Source organism: Lissotriton helveticus, chromosome 7, assembly GCF_964261635.1.
Source record: "Lissotriton helveticus chromosome 7, aLisHel1.1, whole genome shotgun sequence".
NCBI classification, from domain to species: domain Eukaryota; kingdom Metazoa; phylum Chordata; class Amphibia; order Caudata; family Salamandridae; genus Lissotriton; species Lissotriton helveticus.
Window position 1 is genome coordinate 717286905 of NC_136068.1, and position 27244 is coordinate 717314148.

Genomic DNA, 27244 nt, shown 5'->3' on the forward strand with positions numbered 1-27244 from the left:
TTCCATCTCACTACCTCAGAACATCCCTCTCTACCTCACTCTCTCTCTACCTCACTCTTTCACTACCTCACTGTCTCTCACTACCTCACTCTCGATCTACCTCTCTCTCACTACATAACTCTCTCTACCTCACTACTCCACTCTATCTATCTCACTACCTCACTATCTCACAACGTCTCTCTCTCAAAACCTCACTACCTCACTCTCTAGCTCACAACCTCACAACTTCACTCTCTCTCTAACTCACTACCTCAATCACTCTCTCACTACCTCACTCTTTCTATCTCACTAACTCATTTTCACTCTCTTTCACTACCTCTCTCTCTATCTCACTACATCACAACATCACACTCTGCTTATATCTCACTACCTCACAACATCCCTCTACCTCACTACCTCACTCTCTCACTACCTCACTCTCTCTCTCACTACCTCACTCTCACAATACCTCACTCTCTATTTCAATACCTCACTCTCTATTTCAATACCACACTCTGTCTCTGCTAATGCAATAGGTATCACATATGCAAAAAAAGGAAGCTAATGCCAATAGAAAAGACAATGCCATTTATTTAGGGATACAAAAAAGATTAAAAAATAATGAGCAATACCAATAGCTCTACCTATAATACTGCCGAGACCATTGCATTGTAAATGCTTGTTCTTGTATGTGGTTTTGTTCAATGTGGTGGTAGGACGCAGGTTGTGTCCCACTTGAATCTGTGTAGAAACTTAATGCTAAATTACGTATCAAGTATTAAATTCTGTCTGGCTGGACAAAGAATATAGAAACTATCTAGTCTATATTTACTTCACTACTTATCTGGTGTCTGGAGTGGCACCAAGGGCAGAACTGAAACTGAGACCATTCCATCTAGAAGTTATCTTTGATGGAGTTGGTATAGAGTGTAACTTAACCCAGACGGGCTAAGCCTAAAGGCCAAGGTTGGAATGTTCAGACTCGAATTGGCTAAAGTCTTCCGATTTTAGATGGATGGAAAACGCATTCAAAACAATACCAACTAGGGTATAGTGGATTGCACACCGAAAGGATCCCGAAAACAGTCTTGAACCGGAGCGCCACAATACACGTCCAAACCGGATGGCGGAAAGAAAACAATCTAACAATGGGGTCGATGCCCATATGCACTATTACCAAGGAGAGGAGTCACCTTCCCTCGTGACTAGAAAGACTTCGAAGAAAAACAACTTGCAAACATCCAGACCCATCACTAGATGGCAGCAGTATGCTAAGCATGCGTCTCTAGAGCCACACATGCCTCGAACACTATATTTTGTGGAAAGTATACCTTTTCATTTAAGACGGAGAAAAATAATCAGTTCTTTATGTCAGTTATTCTTATTTTATGCTTACCTCTCCCACACAAACACACATCTGGGGTGTTCAACTTGTCCTCCTAATAACTACCTTGCCTATTTTAACCTCCTTCACAATAAATAAGGGTGGTCTGTGCAAGTATGATGAATTACCTACAACCAACTTTATTGGTATGACTAAATATACAAGTACTGTCAAAGTTTACACATATTCCATACATACAAGCTGCCCAACCGGGTACCATCGGTTACTTTGGTCATAGGCAAAGTATGGTCCTGGAGCAGCCTGCAGCAGAGAGAACAGGGCAGGCACCGACTCCTCAGAGACAGAGCTATACACTATCAAAATAACGGGGTGCAAAAACACCCCAGAACACTTATATGAAGCATGCCACCACAAACAACACGCAGTCACGACTGACTGCTGTAGGCCTCAGAGAAAGGCCTCACATTGGTTACTATACTAAAAGGACAATCTTGTGTAGCCCATAACTTGTGGGAGATTTTCAGATTACTTTTTATTTATTTTTTAAATACGTGCAGTATTGATAGAGTACAACATTGAGTTTCAGTATCGTTATATACAGTTTGAAAATCATAATCATTGCTGTACCAGGAAGACTATGAAAGTGCAGGTGCTGAATTTTATTTCAGTTTTCAGCAGGATTGTCCCAATTAAACAACGAGATTTGTTCACCTGAATGCCATGAGAAAATTCCCTCTAACAATCATGAGATATCAATTTAATCAAAAGACTTTTGTTGATTTAAAACATTCAAGTAAAACAGTCATTCAGCCACTTATCAGTCAGTGTACACAGACTTCCCACAAGGTGGCAAATGAAGAGCAAAGAAAACAGACGTGGTAGACAGATTAGATTGATTTACTGGTGCAAGAGGTGATCTCAGATTAACTACTGAATATATGGGTGATAAATCATTTCGAAGAAGCGGTTGCCCCAATTACAAGATATTCAAAATCATGTCAAAAGGCTCAGTTACTGTCTGAAAAGGAAACATTATCCCTCTACATATCACAAAGAGTATAAAAAACTACATTCAGACAAGTGTTTTCTGGTTCATATGGAAAATAAGTAAAAGACTTTACACTGGTAATCTCACAAAGTTAACAAACAAGCTTTAATATTTCAACAAGCAATTAGTAAACTAATGCAGATCCCAAACTGATGGTTCCATGCGATTAATCTATGAAATGTGGAAAGACTTCCAAATGATGGGGCAAGAGGCAGGTGGAAGTTTAATAACATGTGGGTGGACACAAAACTGGAGAATGTAGGGGAGGTAGTAACAGGAGCACAGGTGGGGGAGATCAATCTAATGAAAGAACAGCATGAAGTTGGCAGGGAGAAAGCACACTGGTGAGAAGGATATACAACGGAGTGGAGAAGCACACACGCGAGAAGGGAAACTCAGAAAGGAGCAAACAAGGGAGACCGGGGAAAGCACACCCATTTTCGTACAGTAACAAAAAAAACCTGCTCCTGAAAAAGAGAACTATGGAAAGACCTATTAATGCGTCCATGGTCCAGTGGCTGGGAAATCACAAGAGCCCACGCAACTAACTGATAAGAAGCAAGCAAATTACAATCAAGCAAACCAATGGTAAGCAAGGAGTGGTCTCTACACCCAGTATAAAATAACAGGTCTCAAAAGGACAGCACATGCACTGTCTTAGGCAAGGCCTTGAAGAGGAGAAGCAGATAAATCATTTATTTGCATTATTCGCAATAGTGTTAGAAATCTGGTACTCACTGGAAATGGTTTGCGACACTGTAGCTGGAGTAGTAGAGGTTGTTGAGGTAGAGTGAGAAAGACTGCTTGAGGATGTTGTTGAAGACGCTGTAGATGCAGGACTGCTGGATGTAGCTGCAGTATTGGCTGCAGCAGCTTGAGTATGAATCTGATTTTGGGTTTGGGATTGTACTTGAGAATGGGTTGTCAGCTTGGACTGGACTTGAAGGGGACTCTGAGATTGCGATAGTGCCTGCAATTTGCTCTGTGCTTGGGAATGGGCCTGAAGTTGACTATGGGGTTGAGAATGGACCTGCATCTGACTGTGAGCTTGTGAGATGGCCTGCAGCTTACTCTGAGTCTGGGAGAGAGACTGCAGCTTACTGTGGGCTTGGGAAAGAGCATGCAACTGCGCCTGGGACTGAGAGAGGGTCTGTAAATGGCTAGGGGGTTGAGAGTGGGCCTGTAACGCACTCTGGGCTTGTGAGTGGGTCTGTAATGGAGCCTGTGTATGAGAATGGGTTTGCAATGGACTCTGAGCAGAAGCATGGGTTGGTAATGGACTCTGAGTCTGCAATTGATTTGGAGTTTGAGTGTGTGACTGTAGCTGACTCGAGGCTTGAGAGTGGGACTGCAACTGACTCTGGGACTGAGAGTGGGACTGCAACTGACTCTGGGACTGAGAGTGGGAGTGGGACTGCAACTGACTCTGGGACTGCAACTGACTCTGGGACTGAGAGTGGGCCTGCAAGTGGCCCTGGGTTTGAGAGTGGGTCTGTAACTGGTTCTGGGATTGTGAATGGGCCTGTAACTGATTTGTGGCTTGAGGAAGTGTTTGCAACTGGGTTGTAGCTTGAGAGTGTGCTTGCATCTGGCTTGACGATTGGGAGTGAACGTGCAACTGGCTTGCAGCTTGAGATTGGACCTGAAGTTGATTCTGGCCTTGGGAATGAGGTTGACCTTGATTCTGTGTTTGAGTGTGCGCTTGCTGCTGGTTTTGGGTTTGCGACTGGGACTGCAGTTGGCTTGGAGCTTGAGAGTGGGGCTGCAGAGGACTCTGGGTTTGAGAGTGAGCCTGTAAAGGACTTTGGACCTGTAATGGACTCTGCGACTGACCGTGGATCTTCAGCTGATTCTGGGCTTGAGCTGCTGCTTGCACCTGAGCTTGAGCTTGTACATGGGCTTGCACTTGAGCCACTGCCTGTGCCTGAGCCTGTGCCTGTGCATGAGCTGCCTGAGCTTGGACATGAGCCTGCACTTGGGCCACTGCCTGAGCCTGCGCTTGAGCTGCCTGAGCTTGCACATGGGCCTGAACCTGAGCCACAGCCTGAGCTTGAGCCTGAGCCTGGGCCTGTGCCTGGGCCTGTGCCTGGGCCTGCGCTTGGGCCTGCGCTTGGGCCTGAGCGTGAGCTGCTTGTGCCTGGGCATGAGCTGCCTGAGCTTGCACCTGTGCCTGAGCTGCCAACATTGGGGTAAGTTCAGATTGCTGAATAATTTTCACGCCTTCAGGCTTTGACCACGCAGATTCTCTTGTCCTTGCATTATAATAATAGACCTAGGAATAAAACAAAGATGGTTAATACTCAGACGAAAAACAGCAATGTGAGGAATTTAGCTGTTTAAGACATGTATCAAAAGCTGCACTGTTTGGAGACCTATTCAGTGTCTTTTCGATGAAACAGACCTCTGAAAAAGCCTACCAAATGCATTGGAAAAGTAGATTCCATGCTAATAACATCCCCATTTGTCTGCATAGTACATGGGATTGAGGAGTAGGAGAATGGAAGCTCGATTAATTTCATTCTAAACTAAGCCCCCTCAAATTGTCGAACCATGGTAACCTAATATAAGTACACATTCCAAGGCTCTCAACCCCAGTGCAAAATTCCTTATTTGCTGTAATATATCACTAATTTCTATTTAAAAAACAAAACATTTTTTGTCCTTTCTTTATCGTGCATGGGTGATAGAAAATAACCAGATTTTGAGGTTTTCTTCAGACTAGCTAGCAAATTGGACACCAAAATATTGGAATAAATAAACACAAACAATTCAATTTGTATTTAAAAAAATACAAAACTGAAGAATTTAATGCAAACAACAATTTCACATTTATAAAATTGTCCTCCAAGCATTCTAAAACACAACCTATTCCTGTAAGGTCTAGAAAAGGTTTCAGTAATTTAAAGTAGAGCTCAACCCATGGCAGCGATGGCGAATAATTTAATGAACAAAACACCAGCGGAATGACAAAAACCCAAAAGGGGAACAGGAGATGTGAACTTTTTAAAACTTTTGAATAAAAATAGCATCAACAGTGTTAAGTGCCAACGATTAGCATCTAGTTGCGCTTGATTGGAATCTAGGTGCAATTCAGGGCCAACCGTGATGGACCGCGGGCCGGATACAGAAACCAGATTCATCCCTTTCAGAAGTTTTACAGTCTTCCTTAGTTTACAAAATGGAAGCCAAAGATTTCTCAGTGGGCCAAGGCAGCAGGCTGTGGCCAAGAAGGGCTCAACAAGGCCCATAGCTATTCAAAGAGTTTGCAGTGAAGCGGTTGACTTTTGGTAGTAAAGTGCATAGATGGAGAAATTCGAAATTTGCAAAGGATGGTCTTGCATCACCCAGATACTTTTCATATCTTCACCCAATGACGAATTCTACCTTTGAACTTCGTCACTTTTTTGGAGCTCTGATTCTGACAACAGGGGCAAGGCTGCAAGTTGTAGGCAAACAGGACTTCACTAGGCCAAATACCCTCTCTGTTATGTCTCACTGAATTTTTATGTAATTCAGTAACTGAGCTAACCCAGGGTCAGGTAGTCTGAGTGCTCAAACCTAAGACGCTACATCTCCCCTCTTGAAAAAAAAGGTATAAAACAGCAAAATCATATTTCTTTGATAAGTTGTCGAGGTGATAGCAGAGTTTGGCAAGACCGTGTGGTATGAGGTAGTTGAACTGTACCCAGAGTGGACATAGGGTCTAATGTCTGATCTGGGTCTTCAGGTGGGTCAGCCTCATCACATTTCAGACATCTGTCTGGTCAATCCTCAGTTGCTGTAAACTCAGATGAAATCCTTGTGATGGATTTTCCAGGACTTTGCGCGGTTGTCCCTTGCGCGTCACAACTTTCAGAAGTTCAACAGCAAATGGAGGATCTGTTTTTCACTTCTGTTTGTTTGACAAGAACCCAATCACCTTCGAAGACTATCTTCTGAGTTCGCAGACGTTGATCATCTGATGTTTGAGCAGCATCAGCGATACCAACCTCTTCATCATTCCAAGTGTGTTTAGTAGTCCATGGTGGTAGTTTGGTTCGTATAACTCTCCCAAACAACAGTTGGCAGAACTCTCATCGGTGGTGGAGTGAGGAGTCAAACGTTGGGCACAAAGGGCTTGACAAAGCCTGACTGAGCTCAATTCCCTCCATCCATGCACGTTGGATTACTCGTTTTAAGGTTCCCATAAAATGCTCCACAACACAGTTAGCCTGAGGCCACAAGGGTGTACTTCTTTTAATTTTTGACATTAAGTCCAGTCAGAAACTCCTTGCGATTGAACGGTGGATCATTGTCAGACTTGAGAATGTCTGGCATGCCCTGCACTGCATATGTGACGTCCAGTCACTCAATGACTTTGTTGTGGGTTGTTAACCCCTTCCATGCTGATGACGAGCTCAGCTCGTCATCAGCGTTACCTGCCGTACGCTGATGACGAGCTGAGCTCATCATGTATCGCGGTAATTTAAAAAATGCCGCACACAGCGGGAAAAGCCGCCGCACGCATGCGGTTAAAGACATTTCCTCCAACAAAAGAAGACGGAAATATTTGTCAATGATCACAGTCAAGTGATGGCCATTCCCTATTGGGCCAAAGTCATGTCATTATATTGAACAGTATCCCATAACATGGTTAATACATAATCCCCAATAAGGGTCCTACACACTACATTCAGCTGTGTTCATCATAACAAATTCGTAAGACAGAGAAAACTAGAAACACAATAACATACTGCAACAGTGGTGGAGTGTGCATACTCAGAGCATCAACAATAAGAAGTCGTTACAAGGCTAGGATTTATACTGTTGTAGGCAGTTTCATAATCTCATGATGTAACCTTAGGGTCTAAGCACCTTGAAGTCTTGGGTCTGGAATGAATGGAGGGCACGGGTATGAGGGTGGCAGAAGAGAAGTAGTAGACACCTCGACAAGAATTTCACCAGTAGGACCCAAATATAATCCAATCCTGTCGGAGAGTCCTTAAGTTGACAAAAACTCCATAGTTAGGCCCTGCCAGAGACGAACATGTCATTCGGACATGGAGAGCAGTCAGCTTTAGCCATGCCACTTCTAATGCCATCTTGCCTGCCCGAAGCATAGACACATTATGGATCTGTCACCCAAGGTTTGGTGTTTTAACACGGGGTCTGTAGCCCCAACAAGACAAACTCAGGCATCGGAGGTAGGCGGTAGTCCAGGATATCCCTCATCTGGGCCAGGATCTCTTTCCAATATGGACCAAATATGCCTGAAGTCCCCTAAGAGTCCACACCCTCTCCAACAGCGGTCCGTGGTGTTTTGATAGATCCGGTAAAGCCTTGCAGGGTTGAGATACCAATCATGAAGAAGTTTACAGGTGGCCTCCCTTAAGCCTCGTGATCGGTTGTGCTCGGGTATATTCTTAAATAACGTGTTCCATTGTTTCACAGTAATTGAAGTGCCTAAAACCTTTTCCCAAAAGGCCCTATACCTCAGACTATGAGTGGTGGTGGAAGCATTAAGAAGCGAATAGATTAGATGGCGTGGCGTGGCCAAGATGGCGAACTAGTGAGACGTGCCCTGATTGTCTCCCCGCTCCTGTGTGCCCAGCTCAGCGATAAAATCGAGCCTTTTTCCCTCAAAGACGAGCGGATACTGGGGAGACAACCACACTGACAGGCACAGTCTTGTAGGCTCCCTAATTCCATGACCGGGGCCGCCAAGAAGCAATGAGCCGGTACGGAGTAGACGAATGAAGATGGCGGCGGCCCCGCAATGTCTCCAATGTCTGGACCAGCCACTACAGCTGCAGGGGCGGTACTCAGCCAGAGGGGAGCCCAGTCCTGGACCGACCGCCAGAGCCAGCCTGTGCAGAGGGGGGGGCGAACGGGGTGTGAAGTGCGGCGATCGAGGCTGCGGCAGAAGCCGGTGAGGCACGTACAGGCCGCGGGTGAGGCCTTTGATCTGCTAAACAGGACGGCGCGGAGTTTCTCTCAGCGGCCCACCGCGGAGCGGTGGCAGCAGCAGCAGGCCCCGCAGCAGCAGCAGGCCCCACAGCAGCAGCAAGCAGGCAGAGCCCAGCCTCGCTGCGCAGGCACTGGTCACAACAGACGGCTGCATGACGGTGGACTGAGTTGCGGGCGAAGGACGCGGAACAGAGGCCTAGCTAGACAGCACGCCAGAGAGAGGGCCCACACAAGAGATGCTTGCCGGCCAACCTTAGCCGCCAGAGCCTAAGTGAGTACACCGGCTGGCGATGAGAGCTACTTGACGCGGTCTCACCGACGTCTGGAGGCACTAGGCAACGTCAGTGCCCTGTTGAAGATGCGTGTCTGGTGACGACAGGAGCAAGATCCTTCAGTCCCCCTGGCGGAGCGAACTGTGGGCAGCCGGCGCCCGCGGGGGGATTGGTATCACGTGCCGGCAGAACGGCTGGAGATGGACAGACGACTTCACTCCTAGGCCTAGACGTGAGCAACTGGAGGGCCTGAAACTTAGAAAGGGACCTGGTCGGCGCTAGAGGCTCAGGAGCTGGGGGCAGCTGCAAAGGTGGCCCAGGGGGCGCTCGCCGGCGCAAGATGCAGCAGACAACAGGGGCACATGAGCTGCGGCTGGCGAGGGAGTGCCCGTAATCGAATGGATCCAGAGACAGACACGAAGGAGTGTAAGAAGGAGTTTACTGCAGGCCTCATCCTCCTCGATAATCCATATCAGGGCAGCTCGGAGAGAGGCCACTTCGGGGCCACACACCTCCAGGAGTCGTGCCCCTGGCTTCTCCCAATAACAGTCGGTGAAGGGCAGAAGGTTGTGCAGTTACCATGGCGGGGCGCTGGGGGGTAAAGAGTACAGGTCCCTCAAAGACATGCTGACCAGGCCTCCGCCGTCCAACCGGGAGGATGGGCGGGTATCTCCGCCAACGCATGCTGGAGCGGATGCCAATCCTCAAGATGCCCCGGTCACCCGCGCCTCACTGGAGACGCTCTTCAGTGCCCTGAGAGATGATTTCCGCACATTAAAAGGGGAAATCACGAGGGAGATCAAAGAAGTGAGAAAGGACATGGACGCTGTGGGCGAACGGGTGGCCTCCATTGAGGAGCAAGAACAAGCCAGGGACGAGGAATTTGAACATCTGCAGCAGGAGGAGGTCCTACTGCTCAAGGAGCAACAGATCGATCTCCAGTCCCACACGGAGGATTTGGAGATTCGTTCACACCGGAAAAACATCCGCGTTAAGGGGGTGCCATCACAGTAAGAGAGGTCGGACATTACACAATACCTACAGGGCCTCTTTCAGAGTGTGTTTGGGATACCAGAATCGAAAGGGCGCATCGCGTGCAGCTCCAGAGACATGCGCCGGCAGCCCCACCAGATATCTTTGCGTACCTGCCGGGCTTCAGACTAAGAGAGCGCATTCTACGTGCGGCTCGGGACAAACAACCCATCACCTATCAGGAGCATCCTGTCGCCCTATTCCAGGACTTGGCCTTGATTACCCTCCAGAAACAGGAGGACTTCTGGGTGGCCACAACACATTTACGTAGTCAGGGGGTGCCGTACTCATGGGGACACCCTTTTAGGCTCATCTACAAGTGGCAGGGTAAGCTGCACCAGCTCCGCTCGCTGCAAGATACCTGTTGGGTGCTGGGCATCGAGTATGAACAGCCGGAGGAGGGGGAGACCAGGAGGGGTAAACCCCCCCAAAGAGCGCTGGCAGAAGGTGACAGGGTGGCAGAGCACAGAACTAGAGCTGCAACCGGACCCCGATGCTACGGCACAGGATAGGCAAGCAGTGCTGGAGACGCTGTCAAAGGGCACAACCCATCCTACTGAGTCCCTGAACAACTGTTGGCCATATAGGTGACATGTGAGAGGCTGGGTTGGGGACAGATCCATCTGGCAGGAGCGGGGGACGCAAGGCCACATGATGCCCTTAAACTTTGAAACTACCATGAGTTTGAGTTTAAAAGCACTTTTAAAGCGCACGTATACCGGCGGTTTCTTGGCGCTGTAGCTAGTGGGGGCTGAGGGTTAAGAGCAGGGAGAGAGGAATGGGAATTTATTCAAAGGATTTTGTGAATAGGTAGGTTTTAAGACTTTTGCGGAATTGGGGATAGAGGGTGATGGCACGAAGATGAAGGGGAAGGGAATTCCAAAGGGTTGGTGCCAGAATGGCAAATCTGGAGCCGCCCCACTTCTTTCTCCGGAAGCGGGGGATGGAGAGGAGGGACTGGGAAGAAGAACGTAGTTCCCTAGAGGGGACATAGGGAACAATCTCAGAGGAGATGAAGGCGGGTGCCAGGTCCAATCGGGCCAGGAAAGTGATGGATGCGAGCTTGAATTGAATTCTAGCCCGCACTGGGAGCCAGTGGAGAGATTTCAGAAGTGGGGTAGAGTGGTGGAATTTGGGAAGGTTGAAGGCTAGGCGGGCCGCCTGGTTTTGGATCTGTTGTAGGCGGCGCAAGCTGTATGCAGGAATACCGGCATACAGAGCGTTCCCGTAGTCCAGGCGGGACACCACCATGGCCAGAATGATAAGTTTGAGAGCAGAAAAGGTAAAGAAGCGGGACACCTTGCGTATAGTACGCAGTGAGAGGAAAGAGGAAGATACCACAGAGCTAACCTGGGAGTGGAGAGTGAGTTGGGAATTGAGCTTAATGCCTAGTGTTTTAACTGAGGGGGAGGGGACAGGAGGAGAACCAAGAGAGGGAGGCCAGAAGAGGGGAGACCAGGGGCTGGATGAGCCGCCCGTCAATACCAACTCGGTTTTGTCCGGGTTAAGTTTGAGGTGATTGTGGCTCATCCAGTCCCTGATGTGAAACATGACAGTTTGAAAGTTAAGGACAGCAGAAGGAGAGGAAAGATCAAAGACCAGCTGGAGGTCATCCGCATAGTTAAATACGGCGACCTCCATCTGTTGGAGAGAAAAGATAAGAGGGGCGATGTATAGGTTAAACAAAAGGGGGGAGAGATGAACCTTGAGGATGAACCCATGGATCGCGAAATGAGTTGGCGGGCCCTGGACAATATGGGACTTCGTGGGGTTCACAGTTGGGGTTAGGGTGGGAACAGGGGGCCGTGGGTGGGTGGGGTTGGGACACCTCTAGGATTGTTGAAGGGAGTAACTATTGGTTGCTTGTTGGGGTTAGGGGGCGGGGTGGTAGGGAGTACGTTATCCTTAATGCTTTCTTTGCAGGAAGTCCTGGGTGTTCGGAGCGCACTTTCTCACGAATCCATTTATCGGCATACCTTGCATCACTCAACAGAAGGGGAGAGTTGTTATACAAGGGAGAGGGTCATACCCCCGAGGGCTGTGCTAGATCAATTTGTTGCCATCTGTTATGGTCACTAAAGAGGTGAAAATATTCTCACTCAATGTTAAAGGGCTTAACAACCCTGTTAAACGCTGTGCAATCCTGTCCTATCTGGAGAATGTAGAGGCAGACCTTGTCTCCTACAAGACACACACCTCCTCGCCAAGGATTGCCACCGCATGCGCTTGAGAGCATTCCCCTAGTAATATTTCTTCTCCGCAGGAGGAAAGAATGCAGGGGTGGTTATACTTTTATCCAATCGCTGTAAGGGGATGGTGAAAGAGAAAGTAGCGGAGATGAAAGGGGGACTTCTGGTCTACACTGTACAATTTGGATCCCAACTTATTGTGATAGGCTCAGTCTATACTCCCAACTCAGGACAGGATAGCTTTATTAAAGCAGCTCTGACACAATGGCTCCCCAGAACCGCATGACATTAATAGGGGGGGGGGGAATCTATATATGGTAATGGACTCTAGTAAGGACCGATCACAAACCTCAGACTCCCACAGGGGCAAGATGTCAAAGGAGGGGAAGAAATGACAGGGTCTAGTAGATATTTGGGGGGAGGCCCATCCAGCCTCCACACAATACACCTTTTTCTCCCATGCACATAGATCCTACATGCGTATAGATTATTTCTTAGGTAGTCACGGCAGTGAAAATTTAGCCAGATGCTTTTTCAGACCACGATGCTTTTATTGCAAATATATTGCTGACTCCGAGCCCTCGCCAGGCTGGCTGCTGGAGACTTAAAGAAAATATGCTTCACAGGAAAACAGTGGAGCAACAACTCACTAAATTTATCAGGGACTATTTCACTCTCAATGACACTCCAGACATAGCAACTACGACCTTCTGGGAAGCAATAAAAACAGTGGTAAGGGGGGAGTTAATAGCATTAGCTGCAGCTGATAACAGAGCGCGCAAAGAGCTGAGAGCATCCCTATCCACAAGTCCAGGAGCTCGAGAGGGTACACAGTCGGACTGGGGCACCAAGGGTTTGGAGGCAACTGAAGGCAGTTAGACAATGGTCCTAGACTTAATTCAGTAGGTGAAGCAAATCACAGCCTACAATAAATTATTTAACATATGACTTCTAGGCCTGTACTCAATGTCTTCCTTGAGGGACATTACCCTCCAATACCCCATTACCCAACACGATCACGCTCGAATGGCCCATCCATGATGCGGTTGGGAAGCAGTAGTCTGTCTTCCATGGCTGTGCCACAAGCGTGAGCTTCACGCTCGCGGTACGCTGCATAAATACGTCCTCGAGACCAAACCCAGTAGCGGACAGTGTTCCGGTCGGACCGCGGACACAGAACACTACTAACCACAGGTAAGGGCACACAGAACTCGCTGGTACCCTTGACCCCAGCCCTTATATACAATTGTGATTTAATCCTGACCCAGTCCTAATCCTAGTTTTTTAATCTTCATTTCAGCTCAAGCGTTGATTGCTTTGAAACTTAGCCATTACCTTACCACCTCCACATTGGGTAAGTGTCATTGGTTTACATTACTCATTGGGCAGAAGTAGATCCATGTGCTTCCAACCGTCCTAACCTAGTCCCTTCATTACAGATGTGGACGGCCTCCACGAACCTCATTGGAGAGTACTTATACCCCACCCAGGATAAGCGGGTAAGCTATGTGGTAACTTATCCACACCATTTCTTATGGCCAATATGTGCACAACCCTGACCCCCACCTCCCCCTCCGTTTCACCCAGTAGGTGTGTAACTGTGGAATCACACCTGTACTCAGGTTGTCCCTTCTGTCCTGCGGAAGACCCGCAGTCTGAGGCCCCAAACACCCCTTGAGCCCCAAAGACTGATCGAAACGTCGACGCCCACAATTACTCCACCTGGACCACGAATCCCTGATTGTAAACGTGCCGCACAAGATTTGTATTGTGTATTCTACAAACAATTATAACTTATTGCATTTGTACTATGAAAATGTGGACAGGCAAATAGAACTGAGATCTCTGGATCAGTCTAAATGTATGAATTCTTGTAACTTTTTCTTATATCACCTGGTTTGAATTCTACTCACATTCCCACACTAGAGCACTTCCTCCTTGTGCACGTTCTCTTTGGAGCAACCTCCCCACACATCCTCCCGACCCTCTTTTTAATCAAGATTGTATAACAGTGCAGTAAGGCAAATACGGTTGCGCGCATTGTGATAAAATAAATCAATTGTAATTCAAAACATTTCATGGTTGTTGCATTTTGATCAACTAATTGTATAAGATACCATGGGCCAATTGAGTACAGGTCTATAAGTAATATGTTAAATAATTTATTGTAGGCTGCGATTGCTTCACCTACTGAATTAAGTCTAGGACCATTGTTTTTCATACCACGTACAACCCAGGTCCACGACCATTGGGTCACCCCGATTTTGATAAGCGCTACATTGTCCAGGGAACCACTGCGAGGGTTTAAATGTTTGTATGTGCAATTCTAAAAATTTGTATATCTATGGTACAACTGTTACACACCATTGTGATTTACATAAACTATGTCTGAAAGAGAAACACTATCATACAGCGACGACTACATAGATCGTCCCTTAGAAGCCCAAGGGGGCGCAAGCTTCCAAGGAGTACCCACTACCAGCATTGACCTCACGCTCAATGAAAAAATATCCAAATTGGAGCATTTAGAAAAGCTAATAATCAGGACAAGGTTACATGGTCACACGCTGGCCAAATATCTAGAATCTAATGTTATCTTAAAAGGGCTACAGGTCAGAAATGAGCCAGCAATATTTGTAGACAATCCTAAATTTAAGGAGAACTTCAGTTACGTCTCTAATAACTGTTCCAGGCACTGGATGGTGCTGGGAATTGAGACAGCTGTGGAAGAGGTCCAACGTCTGATAAAGGAAATAGCAGATCTTAAAAAAGAAATAATTGATGACAAAGGGCTTAGTAACGCTAAAGAAGCTTTGGAAAGACTAGAAAGAACCATCCGTGAATTTGACTTATACACACAAACAACTAAACTGGATAACGTGGCCAAAGATATAAAACTATGATAAAAAGGCCACGTATCCTTACTTACTAGATGGGTACTACACTAGGGAACAACAGGGTACCTTCTCCATTTGAAGCAGAAGTGGGTTTAGAAGATGGACAACATTCTCTGGGTTGTCAATTGGAAGTAGCTCAGGAAGTGACAGTGAGCAGCCTGGTCCAAGCACCACCACACCTAACCCCGATACACTTACCAAGACCAGCTTTTTTAGTGGGAAGCCCATGGTGGGAGCAACAAGGGAGAGGCCGACCCTGGGGCAGACCTAGAGGACCGAGAGAACAAACCTGTAACAGAGGCAGGGGCAGAACCAAGAGACAGGCACACTTCCAACAGGAAACGCACAGGACATACAAACACGGAGGCAACATTACAGATAGTAGTACATACACCTGAAAACCCCTGTGGTCAACCTATCCAACTACACTCTCTCACCAGAGGAGCAGAAAATCTTGGAAAAAGGCATATCATTTGTCCCTACCGCCATGCCCAATAACTTCAATTTGAAGGTGGAACTCCACCAGTTCTTTTGTAAAATAAGGCTGAAACATTACTTCCAGAAGATTCCCTACCAACCCACTTTCTCAGGCAGTGGACTAAGACCACAGTCTAAATTCAATCCTCCCACACACCTCATGTCACATAATATCTTGGCGTACGAACAAGTAGTGATGAGGGATGTGAACAAAGTCCTTTTTAACAGACAATATGTTAAATACAACACTACTAAATCTGAACGCCAAGCACTAGGGGCACTCAAGAATTTAGCAATTACAGGTGGCCCTTTTCTTGGCGATCTGGTCTGTTGTTCATAACTGTTAGCCACTTCTTTATCTTGATGTACTTTTTAGACATGAAGGTATTTTGAAAGATATTCAGATCAGGTTTCTGATTTAGACCTCTAAGTTTGTTTGTTGTTCATATTGTTCCTTCAAGGGGATAGAACTTAGAAGGTCTTTAAATGTCCCTTTAGCCCTCCGATACCGTTTTGTTAGTTACACTCAAGAATAACACCAGTATAGTCATCAAACCCACCAATAAGGGCGGGGCGATAGTTGTACAAAACTTTGAAGACAACAAAAAAAATTGTCTCACAGTTGGGAATTGTGGGCAACTATGAGAAACTCAGAACTGATCCCACTGAAGAGCTAAGCATCATTATAGAGAGAATCACTCTGAGTGCCCTTGAGACAGGTCACCTGAACAAAAAAAATATGATTACCTCAACTACAAACACCCCAGGATGCCTACCATCGACACCCTCCCTCAAATACATAAAAGTATGCGGGACCCCCATCATTTCAGGTTGTGGTTTGCTACTGGAACCTCTATGCAAGTACGTTGATGTGTTCCTAAGACCCCTAGCAGAAAAAAACTGTCACATACTTTAAAGACACGATGCAGACAATACAATTGGTGTCCGGATGTCCACATAATCGGTCAACCAACCTTCTGGCCACAATGGACATCTCCGCACTGTATACTAATATTCCCCAGGCCCCGGCCCTCACCTGCATTGAAACCGCTTTGAACACACGGCCGGCACCGCATAAAGTGCCAACAGAGTTTATTACTGAACTACTCACGATTGCCATGACTAGAAATTACTTTTTCTTTCAGGGCGAGTACTACCTACAAACAAAAGGCGTGGCAATGGGGGCGAGCTTCGCCCCTAATCTAGCCATCATCTATATGGACTCTTATGAACAAAAATAGGTCTTGAATAACCACAATCCCTGTTGTCATTGTATAGAACTGTGGCGCCGCTACATAGATGATGTGCTGATCATTTGGAAAGGGAGTGAGGAACAACTTAGGAGCTTCCATGGTTGGCTTAATACTTGTTCGAATGACATCCAGTTTAAATTGGAATTTGACAGGGACTCAATACCCTTTCTAGATATCACCATCAAGGTAGAATCAGACACACTATACACAGCCTCTACAGAAAGAGTAGCGAACGCAACACACTTTTGCGCTACTCAAGCCACCACCCACGCAACCTCAGGGATAACCTTCTCTTCGGGCAATTCCTGAGGTTGCGTAGTAATTGCACTAAGAAAAAATGACTACTTTGATGAATCCGCAGGCCTTCTGTCACGTCTGATTGAGAGAGGTTACCCCATCAGACTCCTCAAGAAGGCACGAAAACGTGCATGGCACAATCACAGGGAATTCCTCCTCACACCCAAAGAGAGGAATAATGAGAACGAAGAGCATATAGTATGTGCGACCACCTTCTAAACCAAAAGCAGTGCAGTGAAAAATATTGTCAATCGACACTGGCATTTGATTTCTGACAAATTAGGCAACTTACTGCTTACCCCTACACGCTTTTAAAAAGCTAAGAACGTGAGGGACCACATCGTCAAATCATTGTTACCTCCGGCCAGTATCCCTGGCCAAAATACTCTTTGGGGCCTACCACCAGTGAAAGGCCACTTTAAGTGTGGCCAATGCAAAGCCTGCCCTGTGGTACGAGAAGTGAAGCAGTCCACACATAACATCACTCATATACTAGAGGACCATAGCAATTGCAACACCACTGGAGTAATCTATGCAATAACTTGCCCTTGCGACTTTTCGTACATATGCCAGACCACACAAAAAGTAAAGTGTTGCATCTTGCAACACTGTAGTCGCATAAGATGCAAAACACAGGGCGAGCCACTCGTGGATCATTTCACCACATTTGGACACACCAGAAAGTCTCAAATGGTGGGTCATAGAAAGGGTCAAACCCAACACAAGAGAAGGGGAATTCAACAATGTTCTCAACATCCGTGAGTGTAGGTTCATACATCAGTTTGATACCATAACACGGGGACTAAATGAATATGAGGAGATTAGTAAACAAGTCTCCATACTCAATAGTAGATAAAGCTCTGGACCTCTAGTATGCGCCAGACACCTTGATACACACCTTCTCAAACCATTAATCATTCACTCCAGATAACTATTCAGTGACCATGTCCATCAATATGGATAGCACCACGCCGCGTCACTTGTAATGTCACATATCTTTACTGTCACAATTGTTTTTTGAATGAACTGTTATTATTGTCACCCATTATTCACTGATGTAACTGCTTTTAATACATTCAAATTAATGTATCACCGGAACATACATCCCTGCAACTCAGGAATATGCAGTGTGTATCATCTTGTTTTAAATGCCTTGCAAATAATATATCACCAGGACATGCTGCCCTGTGACTTAGGAATAGGTAGTGTGTATCTTCCTGTTCGGTGATTACACCCGGACTGCACAATATGTAAATATAGGCACTTATGTAAATATACATGTCTTACTTGAGGGACATTACCCTCCAATACCCCATTACCCAACACGATCCAGCTAGAATGGCCCGTCCATGATGCAGTTGAGAAGCAGTAGTCTGTCTTCCATGGCCGGCCACAAGCGTGAGCTCCACGCTCGCGGTACGCTGCATAAATACGTCCTCGAGACCAGACCAGATAGCTGACAGTGCTCTGGTCGGATCGCGGACACAGAACACTGGTAATCACAGGTAAGGGCACACAGAACTCACTGGTAAACTTGACCCCAGCCCTTATATACAATTGTGATTTAATCCTGACTCCAGTCCGAATCCTAGGTTTTTAATCTTCATTTCAGCTCAAGCATTGATTGCTTTGAAACTTAGCCATTACCTTACCACCTCCACATTGGGTAAGTGTCATTGGTTTACATTACTCATTGGGCAGAAGTAGATCCATGCGCTTCCAACCGCCATAACCAAGTCCCTTCATTACAGGTGTGGACGGCCTCCACGAACCTCAATGGAGAATCCTTATACCTCACCCAGGATAAACGGGTAAGCTATGTGGTAACTTACCCACACTATTTTTTATGGCCAATATATGCACAACCCTGACACCCCTCCCCCCTCCTTTTCACACAGTAGGTGTGTAACTGTGGATCCACACCTGTACTCAGGTTGCCCCTTCTGTCCTGAGGAAGAACCGCAGGTCGAGGCCCCAAACACCCCTTGAGCCCCTAAGACGGGTCAAAACGTCGACGCCCACAATTACTCCACCTAGACCACGAATCCCTGATTGTAAACGTGCCGCACAAGACTTGTATTGTGTATTCGACAATCAATTATAACGTATTGCATTTGTACTATGAAAATGTGGACAGGTATTTGTACTATGAAAATGTGGACAGGTAAATAGAACTGATCTCTGGATCAGTCTAAATGTATGAATTCTTGTAACTTTTTCTTATATCACCTTGTTTGAATTCTACTCACCTTCCCACATTAGAGCACTTCCTCCTTGAGCACGTTCTCTTTGGAGCAACCTCCCCACACATCCCCCCGACCCTACTTTTAATCAAGATTGTATAACAATGAAGTAAGGCAAATACGGTTGCGCTCATTGTGATAAAATAAATCAATTGTAATTCAAAACATTTCATGGTTGTTGCATTTTGATCAACTAATTGTATCAGATACCATCGGCCAATTGAGTACAAGCCTATAAGTAATATGTTAAATAATTTATTGCAGGCTGTGATTTGCTTCACCTACTGAATTAAGTCTAGGACTATTGTTTTTCATACCACGTACAACCCAGGTCCACGACCATCACCACCCCATTTTTGATAATGACTGAAGGCAGTTACGGCACAGGTAGCTAGGATAGACCAGTACAGGACGGAGTACCCTGCGGCCAGACTGAAACACTCTTATTATGGGGGGGATAGGAGGGGTGATCGCACGGGCCGTCTCTTTGCCAATAGGCTCGGGACCCAAAGACAACGGGCCCAAGTGTCCTCGCTACGGGAGAGCGGGCGGGGGGAGATAACCGGGGATCAAGAGATCGCTCAAACTTTCCAGGAGTTCTATGAACAATTATACGCAGCAGAAGCTGCATCAGACCAGGACACCTCAGCCTACTTCCAATCTATCATTATGTCCACACTCAACCCAGACCAGGCAGCTGTGTTAGATGCTCCCATCCGGGTCGAGGAAGTAGTCATGGCGATCTCGCACCTCAATGTGCTCATATCCCCCGGCCCAGATGGGTTCCCTGCCCTCTTATATAATAATTGTGTCACATTCTAGCCCCGATTCTGACGAGGCGGGTTTAACTACTTCGGGTACGAGCACCCGATCACAGAGACAATGCTAGGGGCGGCAATAGTGGTCTTGCCTAAGTCGGGCAAAGATAGACAGCAATGTAGCTCATACCGCCTCTATTTCTCTACTTAACGTGGATTTTAAAATATTCACGGGCATACTCGCCACGGGACTAGGCCCCTACATGCTAAATTTGATAGAGCCAGACCAGGCAGGGTTTATTCAATCTCACCAATGTGGGGACAATACTAAGAGGATACTCCACCTCATCGCTAATGCCAATCAGACGCAAATAGACTGGCTCTTGCTGACGGTAGACACAGAAAAAGCTTTTGACCGGGTGGACTGGCGCTTCCTGGGCCACCCGATGACTAAATTCGGAATAGGGGAGACATTCAGGGAGTGGGTGAGCTGCTGCTCCAACAAACCTACAGCATCTATTAGAGTGAACAGCATTTCCTCACGACCATTTGCTATACAACGGGAAACCTGCCAGGGATGCCTGTTGTCACCCTTGCAGTTTACCCTATACATTGAGCCTTTGGCACAGAGGGTCAGAGATAATCCTCACATTTGGGGGATCCCGTTCGGGGAAGAAACGCATCCGATCAGCCTTTACACAGATGACGTGATAGCGGCACCGACGGAGCCGAGGGACTCACTTCCCGCCTTTTTAATGGAATTGGAAACCTCCAGCAAAGTTTCAGGCTTTCGAGTCAATGCGGGCAAATCGTTCATCTTAAATTTAAATCCAGCGTCCCCTAAACTCAATCGAGGGAAGAATGGCTCTCCGGAATCCACATTAGTGGACTCTATTCCCCATTTGGTACTAGAACTAGCGGAAATGGTGCTCCGCTGAATTACACCAAGTTAATATGACAGGCGAAGAAAGACCTAGGAGCCTGGAGCAAACACTGGCTCTCATTGCTATGAAGAATAGCTGCGGTCAAAATGTCACCTTGGGTATGAACTTAGGGTTTGTACGTAGTACAACAGCAGCTTTGGAAAACTGAAGAAACGGAGGCTGGATTGTAAAAGTTTGCATGTCGCTCACTCGCCTGGAGGACGTCAGTGCGAGGAGGAGGGAAACCTTCCAAGTAAGGAATTTCAAATCCGCTGGGTGGATTGGTTCAAATGGAGGCTTAAGTAACTGGGCCAAGACAAGATTCAGAAGCCAAGAAGGTGGAGGACGCCGGACAGGTGGAAACATCCGGAACAGACCTTTAAAGAATTGGCGAATGATCCGTGAGGAATACAGAGAAGTGGAACCATCATGCAGAAAGCGTGAAAGTGCAGCTAGGAAAACCTTGAGAGTGGAATGCGAAAGTCCCAAAAGGAGGAAGAAGGGCAAAATTTGCTCAGGAGTTGCGAGCATAGGATCAATGTTTACCGAATAGCACCAAACACAAAACCGCTTCCATTTCAATTTATAGGTTTTGGTGGTGGAGAAAGCTCGTGCGTGAGCAAGGACCTCTCTGCAGTCCGGAGCAATATTTAGATGGGCAAACTCGTGGTGCTCAGGTTCCAAGCGTGAAGTTGGAGAGATGCCGGGTCTGGATGGCATATCTGCCCGTGGTTCATGGTGAGAAGGTGAGGCAGGCGACGAAGAGGGATCGGATCGCACTGGGAAAGAAGAAGATCCGTGAACCATGGGCGACGTGGCCACCTGGGCGCAAACAACAGGATGTGACATGGTTGTGTTCTCATTCTGTGCAGGAGGCGAGGTATTAGAGGGATCGGCAGAAAAGCGTATGCTAATGTTTTCGACCAGTCAATCGAAAATGCATTCCCGCTCGACCCTTTGTGGGGATGCCAACTTGCGTAACGTAGGCATTTGCGGTTGAGTGGCGTCGCAAACAGATCCAGCTCTGGCTGGCCCCACAGGCGAAATACATACTCCAGAGTTGGCTGATGTGTGTATGTGTATGTATGTATTTTTGTAAAGCGCGCGAATCACCTGGGGGCATCTCGGCGCTGTATACCACTGGGGAACCCGTCCTGGATTTATCTGTGGGATGGTCCCTGCTGGGAATCCCCAAGGTGGAGCCAAGCATCCCCAGCGTTGGGGGGGGGGCCGTTGTGGAGATTAGGCAAGCTAATGCCCAGAGTTGCCGAGTGGAACCCCTGGTTAGAGTGGGCACCGAGGCAAGTATTATCAAGTCCGCTGACCCTGGTCCACGACCCTGCCGCGTCGGGAATCGAACCCTGGTCCCGGGCCGACTTCTGCTTCCGGGTCTGCAGCCTCTAACCAGTGAGCCACACCACTCCACTGATGGAGTTCCCACTCGTTATTGTCTGTGGCCGATCTGCTGAGAGAGTCTGCAAGGGCGTTGGAGATGCCCGGTACGTGAACTGCAGTTAACTGGACTCAATGCTGTATTGCACATTCCCAGATCTGTTGTGTCTGTCTAGAGAGCAGAAGAGATCTTGTACCCCCTTGCTTGTTGCGGTAGTGCATGCTGGTGGTGTTGTCCGTACGCACCAACAGTGACTCCCCTTCCACTAGCAGACGAAAGGACTTGAGGGCGATAAAGATAGCCAAAAGTTCCAGACAATTGGTGTGCCATTTGCGCTGGTCGACCTTCCATTTGCCGTTGACCGACAACCCTTCGAGGAGCGCACCCCAACCCTCAAAGGAAGCGTCCGTCGTAAGGGTGAGCGTGGGGGCCGGTTCCTGAAACGGACACCCTGTTGCAATGTGTGGAAGGTGAGCCCACCATTCCAATGCGCCCTGGATGCGAGGGGTCAGGAAGACCTTGTCGTTGAATGTCCCTGAGATTTGCCGCCATTGTTTGTCCAATTCTTCTTGGAGGACACGCATGTGTTACCTGCAATCGGGGATCAGCGGTATGCAGGACGAAGCCATGCCCAGAAAGGATTTTAACATCCAGACAGAAATGGACTTTGAGCGTAGAAGAGCCACCAGTTTGGCAATGCGATCTTGGCGCTCCTCCGAAACAAACACCTTTGCTAGATATGTGTCTATCAATGCTCCTAGAAAGACCCTTTGCTGAGCTGGAGGACATGTGATTTCTCGTGGTTGACGGAAAGACCCAAGGTTTGGAAGACAGACAGGCAAGTCTGAGTGTGTTCTGCTGCGAGAAAGGATGGGGCCTTTATCAAGCAGTCGTCTAAATAAGGGTAGAACTGTATGCCCTGTAGGCGTAGAGAAGCCGCAACCGGAGCCATGATCTTTGTGAAGACTCTTGGCGCGGAACGAAGGCCGAAAGGCAGAACCTTGAATTGAAAGTGTTTTGATGCTACTTTGAAACGAAGGTACTTCCTGTGCCTTTGATGGATTGGCACATGAAAGTATGCGTCTTGGAGGTCGATTGTGGAGAGGAACTCCCCAGGATTCAGGAACTGTAAGATTTCCAGCAAGGTCAACATTCGAAATGTTTGGGACTTGATGAACTTGTTGAGGGCTCGGAGGTCCAAGATCGGGCGCCACTTTCCTGACTTCTTCCTGATAAGAAAAAAGCAGGAATAAAAGCCCGTCCCCTGTTGTAATCGAGGAACCACTTCGACTGCCCCTTTTTTTTATCATAACTGCAACTTGTGCAAACAGTTCCTTCAAGTGTGCTGGAGGGGGACCAGAGGGAGGGCGGTTTGAAGGGAACTTGAGAAATTCGAGAGCGTGGCCTTTTGAGATGACATCCATGCTTGTTAGGCAACAGAGTGAACCTCATGTCAGATAACATCTTGCTTTAGCTTTATAATGCCAGAGAACCAGTGGACCAATTGTCCTTGTGGAAGCTGACCACACAGGAGGATGAGATATCAGAAGTCATGATGTAGGTTACTGTCGGTCAGGGGTGTGGACATTTTACAAAAATCTACTTGGCCAATGGATAAAATGTTACAGAAATCTACTTGACCTGGGAAGATATCTGCTTGCCTCACCTATTCCATAAATCACTTAGGTGTGTATGCACGGAGAGAACCTGCACGGCAATCAGTGCAACATACTAGTTTCCCTATGTTAGTCTCATGTTTTGATTTGTTACCCTTGCCTCAAATTGTAAAGCGCTCTGATATCCTCCGGGATCAAGTTCGCGCTATATAAAACTTTATAAATGAATAAATAAATAAGACAACGATCCAAAGTTATTTTTGACCAATTGCAAAAGTGTTGGGAGATTCGACCTCCAATTTTCAGAGCAGGATGAGACTTGGGCTTTAGAAAGTCATTGTTTTTTTAGAGGTAGCACCTCTTCTGTAGGTGGATTTTCTCCTATAAGGCCTGGAGTCAGACTGCCTATTCTGCTGTTGGTAGGAATAGCGTTGCTTGTTTTCACCAAAGGAGCGGGACTGGGAGGAGCCTCGAAAATTGGAGGATGTGCCCCTACCACGTGCTCCACGAAATGGCCGCTTCCGGTACTGGAGAGAACCCAGGGCGCGAGCAGTGTCTGTATCCTTCTTGATGGACTCTAAGTCGTCATCCACATGCTTGCCGAAGAGGGATTCACCGTCAAAAGGCAAGTCGAGCACCCTTGCTTGTACGTCAGGCCGAAAAGACATAGCCTTAAGCCAGCCCTGCAGTCTCAAGACTGCAGCACCTGCCAGCTGTCTGAAACCTGTTGAGGAAATATATATTGTGCAGTCAATAATTTCCGATGATATTCTCTCTCCTTCTTGCACGATCTTTTGTGCTTCTGCCCTGGAGGAGTCAGGAATGAGGTCGACCAAAGCTGCAATCTCCGACCACATCTGATGGTCGTATCGCCCAATGATGGCCAAGGAATTTGCCGCCCTGACCGTAGTTGCAGCCATTGTGGTGAATTTTTTCCAAATGGTATCCAGGCGACGAACTTCCTGATCCGGCGGGGATGTTAAAGGAGAAGCCGGATTACGTGACGTCTTTTGGGCAGCTTGTGTAATGACTGAGTCTGGTTTTGGTTGAGACACAAGGCAGGCAGGCGAATCCCTCTGGCGCCTTATACTTTTTGTCGAGGCGTGGAAGCACGACCGGGATGGAGTTTGGTCGTTCCAAGAGTTTGAGCCCCTCCTGCCAAATAAAATCAATGATTGGAATAGTATGCACTTGCTTTAAAGGTTGATCTTTGAAGTCATAAAGAAAGCAGTACTGTTGTTTGACGACCATTGGCAAGTGGCAACGCTTCGCAGCTCTCATCATTAAAAGGTGGAAACCCCCAATGTCCACTGGGGGAGAAGCCAGAGGAGAGGTAGGAGGAGGAGACGGAGTGTGGGCCTGATAGTTGTCCAATCCGCGAGAACAGCGTCATTGTCCTGGTCAGTATCATTCCGAACATTATCATCATCAGTATCAGGAGCCTGAGGAACTGGTGAACGTGCCTGTGCAGCTGGAAGTGACTCCCGTGGTTGAGGTGGCGGATTTGGAGAGGTCTGAGAAGAAGGCGGAAATCGACGATTGTAATCGTCAAGCATGTGCTGAAGGTTAGAGATCAGAGTCAGTGGTATCCTTGCCATAGGAACCTCGTGGTCAACATCCAGCTGGTAATCTCGAACTGAGATATGCGATCCCCCCCTCATCATGATCATCATCATGTAAGTAATGGGGGTTACCCAAATCTCAAAGGGGGTAGCATGGCACCAAGCGGGCAGGCCAAACTTCGAGGACATGTGAAGCACTCACGCAGTATCCACAGACGACACACCAATCACACTACAAAAGAGTCACGACACCACCTTTGGTTGGGAAAAAGAATAAATTTAGTGATATCTCCAACCTGCAAGGTAAAAAGGAACCAAATAGTGGTTATCACAACAAGGCGCCAACTGGCGCCAGAGCCAAGTACATCAGGGAGATTTATTTACAAGGGACAAAAGGGTTGAGTCCATAGTCCATAGCTGAAATAAAGAAAATTGTGATTAAGTTATCAGTAGACCCGGGGCCAATCTGGCAAGGCCAACTCAGGCTCTCTTCCTTAGGGGGTGGCTGTAATTTCAAAATCCCACCTTAGCGCACATACATCACATGCGTTATACGCCAATCCCCACCCCTGTAAGGGAATAACAGGTTATATCACAGTATACACTATTCAGGAACACCTGGAATAATTCAGTACAGCAGCTCATAAACCTGGGGCATAAACAGGGGCCTGAAATAACTCATCAGGCCAGCATAAGGGGCACACCTGCAATAAAAGGGCACAAAAGCATACAAACCCCCATCATGTGTAAAACAACAGTATACCTAGACCTCAATAACCTTAGTGTAGGCATAACATTAGCATTTTCTCATTAGCAGGGTAATCAGCCTACAATTCAAACTAGGCACGGAAGCGCACCACACCTTGACAGGTAACATGGAAACGCTGCGTTACCATAGGGCAACCAGCATCCTAATCAGAAATAAACATGGCAAATAACCATTGCAGGACTCAGGGATAAACAAGCCATTAACAACAAACTGAGTTACCCAGCCCTTCACTCCGCAGTGCCTAACACCTAGCCAGGGGTTAACTTGTCCCTTTACCAGTCCGGGGGGGGGGGGGGGGTCTCAGTAATGTCCCAGCCCAGTTTAGAGGCTTAAAAGGGGACCAATAGGGCCAACGAGGCTCAGAAACAGTTTCCAGGGGTGAGCACTAGTCCTGGGGTGAGCACCGACCCTGTGCCCCGACTTCCACACAGGTTAATCAAGGCCCCACTCACCGGGATTCCTGCGAGTGCTGGGGGCTCTTCCTCCGTAGCTCCAGATGTCCTGGGGCAGGGCTCTCCCGACTTCTGGAGGCCCTACAACGACGTCAGCCAGCTGCCCAGGCCCCTCTTCCTCACTGGGGCCAGGGGTTTCAGGACGGCTGATGGAGGGTTTAACTCCAACTCTTGGACCCTCACCAGGGACAGGGGAGGAGCTGGCACCGTCCCTGTGCCTCGTCGCTCCCTCTCCCTCTTCAGCCGGGCCGACATGCGAGGCTCCCCTCAGCTCACTGGGGGCCCCGCAGCGTCACTTCAGGCTCCCGGTCTGGCGGCGGCGCTTATCTTGTGGCGGCGGGGCTGGCACCGACAGTGTGCCCCGGCCCCGCCTACCTCACCGGCCCCTCTCTCAGGGCACAGACCGGCGGGGTGGCCTCCCGCTCCGGTCGCTTCTCCCGGGGCTCCCTCCTCGGCACGGGGGCCCCGCAGCTGCACTTCACCCGGGTCCCCTCCGCCCTCACGGGGACCCAGGGCTTTGCGTCGGCTTCTCCCGGCCTTCCCGGCCGACAGCCTATCCCTGCGCGGCCTTCAAGGGTCACGGCCGCGCAGGCCAATCCGAGCGCGGCGGGGGCGGGCCGATGACGCGGCCGGGCCCCCGTCACGTGATGAGGGACCTGACGGCCTCAGGGCCTAGCGCGGCCCTCACCTCACATCGGCGGCCCTCTCCTGGCACCGGGGGCCGCCACGACAATATCCACAACGGTGGGGGGGTCCCCACGACAGCGCCGGGCCGCGGCGGTGATTTGCGGCT

At 48.0% G+C, this 27244-nt stretch overlaps 1 protein-coding gene across 1 annotated transcript in view; it reads right to left on the bottom strand.

Moving 5' to 3' along the window:
* The window catches only part of TCERG1 (transcription elongation regulator 1), an 800085-nt gene that overhangs the window by 661118 nt on the left and 111723 nt on the right, over positions 1 to 27244 (bottom strand). Inside the window, exon 4 of the mRNA XM_078653039.1 lies at positions 3111 to 4644. Coding sequence (XP_078509165.1) covers positions 3111 to 4644 — 1534 coding nt within the window. The remainder of the gene's footprint in view (positions 1 to 3110; positions 4645 to 27244) is intronic.